At 40.6% G+C, this 8,474-nt stretch overlaps 2 protein-coding genes across 5 annotated transcripts in view; one reads left to right on the top strand and one right to left on the bottom strand.

The window, feature by feature from the left end:
* Window positions 1–8,474, bottom strand: part of ZRANB1 (zinc finger RANBP2-type containing 1) — a 280,696-nt gene that overhangs the window by 90,250 nt on the left and 181,972 nt on the right. The gene's annotated exons all lie outside the window — the stretch shown is intronic.
* Window positions 11–7,251, top strand: EEF1AKMT2 (EEF1A lysine methyltransferase 2). Of its 4 annotated transcripts, none has more exons than XM_081912234.1 (6): window positions 11–257; window positions 1,719–1,790; window positions 2,354–2,468; window positions 4,707–4,814; window positions 6,264–6,480; window positions 7,067–7,251. In XM_081912234.1, exons 1-6 carry the CDS (start codon window positions 205–207, stop codon window positions 7,162–7,164), a joined length of 663 nt encoding a protein of 220 aa, XP_081768360.1. In that variant the 5' UTR covers window positions 11–204; the 3' UTR covers window positions 7,165–7,251. The 4 variants fall into 4 exon arrangements, with proteins under 4 accessions (XP_081768360.1, XP_081768359.1, XP_081768362.1 ...); XM_081912233.1 differs by having other exon boundaries at window positions 12–257; window positions 7,064–7,251; XM_081912236.1 differs by having other exon boundaries at window positions 15–257; window positions 1,719–1,784.

Here is an 8,474-nt window from a genome sequence, read left to right as displayed (position 1 = left end):
CCCTTCCCGGCTTTTCTTCCTGCCGCGTCAACTGTAGCCTCGGAAACAGCTGGTGCTTCCCAGCCTTACCCTCAAAACCCCACAGGAAGAGGTTAAAGGAGCAAGGAAGGGCAGGTCCTCCAGCAGCCTAGAGAGGCAAAGATTAAAGAGCTGGGTTGGCAGTGCGCTGCTTCCTGTCACGATCGGGCTGGCCGCCGTTCGGCAATGGGCGCCCGGGAGGAGGAGTTCGGCCCTTCGGCCCTGGGCACCAAAGAGCAGTGAGTGCTGCGCCGCCGCGTGGGGAGCGGCTGGGCTGGAGGCACCGCGGGAGGCTTCGCCTTCCCTTCGCGACGTTTGGGCTGAACCCAAATCCTGTTGATGGAGCTCGATTCTCCTTGAAGTCAATGGGACTCGACTTGCCTTTACTGCAATGGGACCTGTATTCAGCTTAACCTAGATTGGTCCTAGACGCCCTAATTGAATAAGTCCTCTGGTTCAGTGGCGAAACTAAGTGTCCTGATGACTTGCCGGAGTCCCCCCCCCCCAATTTGCTTTTAATGATGTGCAAAATATCATCACCACCATCATCTTATAAAGGAACGAAAAATTCACCTCGTTATTAATATTTTAAAACAACTTCATTTGTTTTTAGACTAATCCCTGTTAAAATGGTCAGCTGCACGGTTTCAAAAAGCAAAACGGAAACAAGGGGTTTAAATCTTGTCCTATGGGGAAGTGTTGTGTTTTTTTATTTAATTGATTTAAATTATATGTGAACAGTGGTTGCATTCTGAAATGCACAGCATTACCTGCCAACTGCATACAAATCGGTGGAGGGGGAAATGTGAAGTTTCTGTTAAATGCAACTCCGTACAAAGTAGAGGAGGGTTACTGTTTGTGTGGCAACTGCCATAGTAATATGGTTTTAAATATCGGCCCTATGAATGAATTCAGAGTAAGTTTGTACATGTGTGTTGGTAAAGCTTTTGTCGACTGATCTTCATTAAGTTAATACAGGTTCAGGGCCTTTCTTGGTCCTAGAATACTCTGGATTGTGTGGTGTAGAAAGGGCACCTAAGGGCATGTGCAGAATCTCACATCTGGGATTAGTGTTAGAGAGTTCTAGGTAAAATGTGTGACTATTAGGCTGGCTTGAACCAAGTGGTATATTTCATTTTAGAAACTAAAAATGTAAGTTTAGTTTAGATGTGGTATTCCTCTGAATACTGTAACTGTGGCGAGGACTCAAGCAGGGAAAGTTGTGTTGCGCTTGTGTCCTGTTCACTGGTTCCCTGTAGGCGTCTGGTTAATAAGTTTTGCCAGAGGAGCACAACTTCCTTTACTTGCAAATGTTAATTTGCTTACTTTTTGCCTATGTAGGTTGTCAGCCAGTGTGCCGTGACACCCTGGGGCGACTTGTTTTTAAGGTTTGAAAACATAGTCATTGTAAGATGTGGTATATTTTTGGGGCGTGGGGGGACGATAAATCATGCAGTGCTCTCCTGTGTATACTTACTTGTAAGGAGGTACTGCTGCATTCAGTGGAGCTTACTCTTACGTTAGTTGGCATATTCTGCAGCTGCACTGGGACTGGGTCAAGTTTTGGATCAGTGGTGGGTAGGGTTAAGGTAAAGGATGGGCTCTGGGTTTCTGTGGTAACAGGGTAGTCCTTCCACACTATTGGATACAAGATATGAAGCCATTGCAATGTTAACTTCCATGTTGTTTTCTCCCTGTAGTTGGGATGCAGCATATGAACGTGAACTGAAAAATTTTAAGGAAAATGGTGCTCCTGGTGAGATCTGGCAAGTGTCAGTAACAACATAACATGCTGCATTAAATGTTTTTGCATTATTTTCTTTCTAAAAGTGCATGCAATAAAATAAAATTGTACATCTGCTGTTTTGCTTAGAGTACTGGTAATGTGATGCAGAGGTTTTCATTAAAAACACCAGCTCTTGTCTAGGCTAAACCTGTTGCAAATTAAAATAGCTAATTATCATGTGGCATCTGTTTTTTATGTGGGAAATGAATTGCCGGCTACAATTCAAGTCTGCTTGGTAGAGGCCAATTGTTCATATCCCTGATGTTTGTCAAAAATTGAATAAGTGCATAGACAAAGTTGCACTGCTGCTTTGTGTTTCTGTAGATTAAAAAACAACACCAAACCCATCTCATCTTCTGTAATGTTAACCCAGCAGGTTTCAGAGCCATCCGTTCGCTTACAAAATTAAGCCAAACTAACTTGCAATGTGATCTCTTGAGATTGATGCCATCATGAAGTGGATGCATTGCATTAGATTGACAATGTTCATTTGCCTTTGTTTTATGTAGTCTAACAGTGTTAGTTACCCGAACCTCTGTTTCTGATTAGGTTTGGTGAAGAAAGCATGACTCGTTTAATTAGATGGATAGAAAAGCAAAATATACCCCTGGACAGCTCTGTGCTTGACATTGGAACAGGAAACGGTGTTCTGCTGGTTGAATTGGTTGGTATTTGTAAATCTGGTGTTTTCTGATGCAAATCTAAATCTAGTGACAGAGCAAGCAAGAGTTAAAACATTAGTTAAAATGCACAATGTCCATGTAATTTAACACTTCAGTGGCCTATCTCCATTATTGTACCATAGGAATTCATTCTGAATATGAATTGTTACAGTTCAATTGCATAAAAATTCTTGTGTATGTGTTTGTCGCTTTAAACATCCAAAAGTTTTTAAACTGCTTTGAGGGTTTTCTTTTACAATTAAGCGGCATATAAATGCTATGAAATAAATAAATAAAATCTTATCAAAAGAAGAAGCATCACAAAATCAGCCCAGAGTATCTAAAATGGTTTCATGTGTTACACTGAATTCTTAGTTTATTTCCTATACCCTTACTCTTCCTCTGATGAGAACTTAAGGCAGCTAACAATAAAAAATACAGCATTAAAAATAAAAGTAGAACTGCGGTGCACAATACAACATGCAGTAATAATCAGTGTTACATTTTATACAAACAGTCTCACTCCAGTTATGTTCCAAAGGCCTGTCTGAACAAGGAGGTCGAAAATTGCTGCCTGAATTAACATTTTGTGTGTGTGTGTGTGTGTGTGAGAGAGAGAGAGAGAGAGAGAGAGAGAGAGAGAGAGAGATTTTTTACATCTCCTTTGTAGTGAGATGTGTGACCTGACTTCAACTAGTATCTGTCTTCTGGTAAGGTTGATTTAAGACTATGGATGTCACGTAGCACTAGAAAGGTGAAAAATTGATTTTGCACACATAACCACTTCTTTTGTGTCAGTGTTGCCTTTGAAAGCACCCTGTTCTGAGCCAGTTTATGAAATCCACAAATACATCGCTGTAATAGTGTTCTGATGCAACGCTCAGTAGTCTTTCCAGATTACAGCTTGAACTCACCCATGGAAAGTGTTCAAACTTTGTTACATAGAAATAGTCCTTGTGGTCTTTCATGCTTGCTTCCTTAAGCAGCCAAAGCAATTTTAGCTTTCCTGAATTTCAGCTCAAATTATCTTTTACATTTGCCCAATATCCTCCAGCTGCTATACTACTTAAAATTCCAAGAACTAGATTACAGCAATAGCTTTATTGGGCCAACCAAATGTTACTAAATAGTGAGAAAGTTTTTGAGTTCTCCAGAACTTGTATCAGGCAAAATGGTAAACAATACAAAGGGAAGGGGAGAGAAGAAAAATGTTGACACCAATAAATGGTCTTAAGATGGAACGTTGCTGGCAGTATTGGACATACAAATGAAGCTCTGTTAGTTGCATTGCTGAATTTAAGTTGTATCTGCTGCTGCAAAGGAGAAACATAAGACTGCTGATCCTTCATTTTTTAGAAATACAAAATCCAGTTGTCTTCACCCTTAGGTAAAAGACACCTTAGTAAATGGAAAAAGGAACACTGAAAACTAGACAGCACTTACATTAACAATTCTGGAGCCTAATTTTAAGTGGTGGGCCAATATAACTACCTTTATTTGTTGTGTGTATTGTTTCAGTGCTGTAGCCTGGCATGATGTGGCTTTTGGTGGGGAAAGATACAGGGAATAGCCTCATCCAAACCCCCCCCCCCAATATTTGCAGGGTGAACTGAGTGTGCTTTTGGGATCCCGCATGAGATTTCCCCCTTTTTCTTCTCACATGCAGTGTTAACAGTAATACTTAATGTTCAGCCTTGCCTTTCATGCAGTGAATTACTCTTTAACAATTTTGTCAGCCTAAAAATTGAAATGGAATCTGATTCTTTCATGGGTCCTCTGGAATAAAAGCAGGAATAAATATCAGGAACTATCTTAAGGTATAGTGTAGGCCTGAAGCTTGGTTGACTTTTCACAGTGATCTAAGCTAGCTGTGACTATGCGGGACTGAAACATAAGGATCCCACAAAGTATCTGAAGTTTAGAAGAAAAACAGAGTGAAGATATTGCATGCATGCATCTGAGATTTAATGCGATAATCTCTCTCTTGTAAAATATGTCCTGCAGTTTAGCATCTTTGATGCACAAGTGCATGATCTTTGTTCCATTTTCTTCTATAACGTAGCATTGTTTGCTGCCATGTTTCAATCTTGTACAGTCATACCTCGGGTTGAAGTAGCTTCGGGTTGAGCGTTTGCATCCAGAGATACCACTGCATAGATTTTCTTCAAAGTAAATGCCATGAAAATCAACTAGTAAGCCAACAAAACATTTAGGGCTTAATGGACTTTTCCTCTCTTTAGGCCAAATCTGGTTATACCAATCTTACAGGAGTTGACTATTCTTTGCCTGCAGTGCAGCTTTCAAAAAGCATAATGGAAAAAGAAGGGTTGCCTCACATTAAGCTGCAGGTAAGTCTTCATGGGTGCAAAACGATAAGAGGACGGGAATAGGAGGGCTTTTCCTATAAAAAGGCTAAAAATTTGGAATAACTTAGCTTAGGAAAAAATAACTGAGGGATGGACATTTATAAAATTAGGCATGTTGCAGTGAGAGCATAGATAGAATTTTTCTTCCTCTGTCATAAAGCAAAAGCCTGAGCCCCACCCCCCTTTTGAAAGTTTCAAAAGTTTCCTTGTGTGCTTCTTTACATAGAATTTTTTGCCACAACATGTTGTGATGGGCACTAATTTAAATGGCCTTAATAAGGGCTTGGACACATTTAGTGAGGGAAGGTCTATCATTGGGTGTTGGTCATGAAAACTACCGTATTTTTCGCCATATAGGACACACTTTTCCCCCTCCAAAAATGAAGGGGAAATCTGGGTGCGTCCTATGGGGCGAATGCAGGCTTTCGCTGAAGCTTGGAGAGCGAGAGAGGTTGGTGCGAGAGCGAGAGGCTTCAGGAAGACATCCGCAGCCTAGGCAGCCCTCACGCCGGGCAGACATCCGCAACGTGGGGAGCCCTGAAGCAGAGCGCCCCTCGCGCCGGGCAGACATCGGCCAGCCCCACAAGCTCGGGGGACAGCAGGAAGGTGCAGCGTCACCATCCCACTGTTCCTCGACCTGGTTCGGTTTCCCCGACCTGGTTTTGAGGGGGGAAATAAAGGGAAAAAAAATTCCCTTTATTTCCCCCCCAAAAAACTAGGTGCGTCCTATGGGACGGAGCATCCTATGGGACGAAAAATACGGTAAATGGAATTTCCAAAGCCAGTCTTAAACTGAATACCAAACGTTGAAATTGGGGCAAATGTCAGGCGAGGCTTTTTGTTTTCACACTTACCTAGAAGTTTCATTGAACATAGCAGGACTTTCTTCTGAATAGGTTTGTACTGTGTATGACCCTGGACCAATTACTCCCATATGTGGAGATTGCCTCATCTCTTCTAGACTAAAAAGTAGTATAAAATGTTTTTTGGCAGTACACGGAATACATTGCCTACCAGGTTTTGTTTACACAACCAAGATTCAGAGCTTATTCTTTCAGGGTTGTTGTCCTGTGACCTCAGTCTCCCATGTATGGGATTAAGATCTAGATGTCTCCATCACATTATATTGCTGATTTTATGCTGCCTTACGTTGATTTTATGTTTTCTTTTTTAAATTAGTCTGTATTTTACTGTTCTTACGAGAAATGTTTTGTAAACTGCCCTGTAGATTTTGTTGGTGAATGATGCAGCAATATCTAAACAAGCAAATAAATAAAATATCCCTGGATGCCTGGTTTAGGAGTGTTCTGCACTTCTTTTCTTTCTATGATCCTAGGGATCCTAGGAAGGCATAGTCATAGTAGACCTGATTGGAAAATATTAAGTAATGACTGCAGTAAGCGGTTTGACAGCTATAACTACCTTCTACAGGTAGAAGATATTTTAAATCCATCAGATGCATTATCAGACTTTCAGGTTTGCATTGATAAAGGGACTTTTGATGCAATCAGTCTGAACCCAGACAATGCAGCACAGAAGAGGAAGCAATATGTGAATTCCCTGCACAGAGTGTTGAAGCCTGGAGGCTTTTTCATCATAACGTCTTGTAACTGGACCAAAGAGGAGCTGCTCAAAGAGTTCAAAGAAGGTGAGTGCATGCCTCTCTTTAAGGTATTTCGGATATTATTAAGATACAGTACTAGTGAGAGAGCTTTGTGTCCCGACTTAACCTGCTGAATCGATATCGATAGAGCAACCACTGCAAAGTTGTTCTAGGGCCGATGCTTAATATGCTCAATTGTGTGTGAATTTCTGTGAATATGGTTTCTGCCTGAATACTTGGAATTCAGATGTACTTTTTGCTAACCTGAGCCATCACAGGCAGGTTGATAGAGGAGAAGGCATTCTTGCAGATAAATTAACCAAGTTTGTATTTACAGAAGGTAAATAGACTTTGGATTTTCTGGTCCCCAAGCTGTTTTCTGATTCCAGAAGTAATTATTGACATTGGTGGTTGGGGGAAATTGGAATTACTGGCATGATAGCAGCCTGTTGTCTGTTTATAATACGAGGACTAAATCTTACCTTGGCAATATCGGTCAGCGATATAAAACATACAAGTCTATAGAAATTGGTAGAGTCTTCTAATTTATCTGTGCTCCATTTCGAATTAATATAAGTAGCTATCGAATGAGGATATATTCCTAACAAAAGCATTTTTTTATGGCTAGCAGGCTTTCATCTTCTGGAGGAACTGCCAACACCCACATTCTGCTTTGGAGGAAGAACTGGAAACAGTGTAACTGCCTTGGTTTTCCAACAGAAAATATGAAGTTTTCTTTTTAGGTGAACTTTGGATAAGGACTTCATTCTAAATTTCACTGACATTTTGTATAAAAAAACACAGGTTTCAGAAACAGCTTTCTCTTAACTACTCCTTATTGCAGCATGTCATTGTATCAGCATTTTATACTACCTCAAATAGTGCTGGCGCAAATTAGGAACAGCTACCAATATTACTGATGATGATACCACATGCATAAAGGCGATTTAATAAACTGTCCGGCAAAGTCAATTGCAATATGTGCAAAAAGTGAGGTGGGGGAGGGAGGACACTTTGCTGAAGTTTGTAAGTCTCCTGTCCAGGTGCTTATAAATAAGAACGAGGAACATCACGCTTCCTGGGAGGAATTTTTGAGTGACAGGACTCCATCATGCTTCCCCATATTGTCGGGGGAATATGGCCACAAATTGCAGCTGTGAATGGATTCATCCTACCCATACGCTATTTAATTAAAGCATTTTAATTCTGCTTTTCAGCTGGAAAAGTTATGACAGCAGTTTACAATCTGAAAGACACAGCATAAAAGGGAGAGGAAAGAAAGAAGGGGGGAGGGAGCAGTATAAGTCTGCTTCCAGGTGGGTGGTTCCTAGTGCAACTCAATCACTTCTCTTCCTTCGAAAGCTATAAGCAGATTGTAGCTGGCTTTTCCATACTGTTAGAAGTACTGTCCTTTCCCTATCCTTCTGTGTTCTGTCCACCCTGGTGATTGTGCCAGGGCTGCTGTGAGTGGGGCCATTTGAAGCTCAACACACATTCACAATGCATGTTGTGGTGGATGCCATTTTGTGATTCCATTTATAATTATTAATCAGTCTTCAAATTAGCATTGAAACACTTTTCTAGAATTATTTATGAATAGAAGACTTATACCACCATAATGTTACCGCTTGTAATAATGGTGTTACAGTGCTGTAATGCCACAAATACAACAATGGTAATTTTAAAAGAGTTTTTAAAATCCTTATGACGCCCCAGCCAATTTTGCAACTGAAATGTTTTTGTAACACAGTTTTATGGTGGGACAGTGCAATATATTTCAAAAATTATAGCTGGAAATTATTTTAGTGCTAATTATAGATGAAAATCAATGGGATTGTAAAGCAGCACACATTGTAAAGACTTTGCTGAAGGTGAGCTGAGCTGCCATATGGTTCACTTGAACAATTAATCACTGCTGTCGAAACATAATGTTTTGAAAAGATAGAAGGGTATTGCTAAAGTCACCTATACCTATGGGCACTGCACTTTTCTATTTTTCTGAAAAACGTTGGACTTTCTGTGGCCTGAGAAAAGATTGA

The sequence above is a fragment of the Podarcis melisellensis genome (assembly GCF_964234715.1).
Source record: "Podarcis melisellensis genome assembly, chromosome: 5".
Classification (NCBI taxonomy): Eukaryota; Metazoa; Chordata; class Lepidosauria; order Squamata; family Lacertidae; genus Podarcis; species Podarcis melisellensis.
The sequence above is the reverse complement of the archived record's forward strand: the minus strand, read 5'-3'. Positions and strand labels throughout refer to the sequence as shown.

Bases quoted from the DNA above. Each gene is read 5' to 3' on its own strand.
- EEF1AKMT2 (XM_081912233.1), top strand. From the start codon at position 205: ATGGGCGCCCGGGAGGAGGAGTTCGGCCCTTCGGCCCTGGGCACCAAA. The intron at 258-1,718 runs GTGAGTGCTGCG...TTCTCCCTGTAG, and splicing joins GCCCTGGGCACCAAAGAGCA to TTGGGATGCAGCATATGAAC. The intron at 1,791-2,353 runs GTCAGTAACAAC...GTTTCTGATTAG, and splicing joins CCTGGTGAGATCTGGCAAGT to GTTTGGTGAAGAAAGCATGA.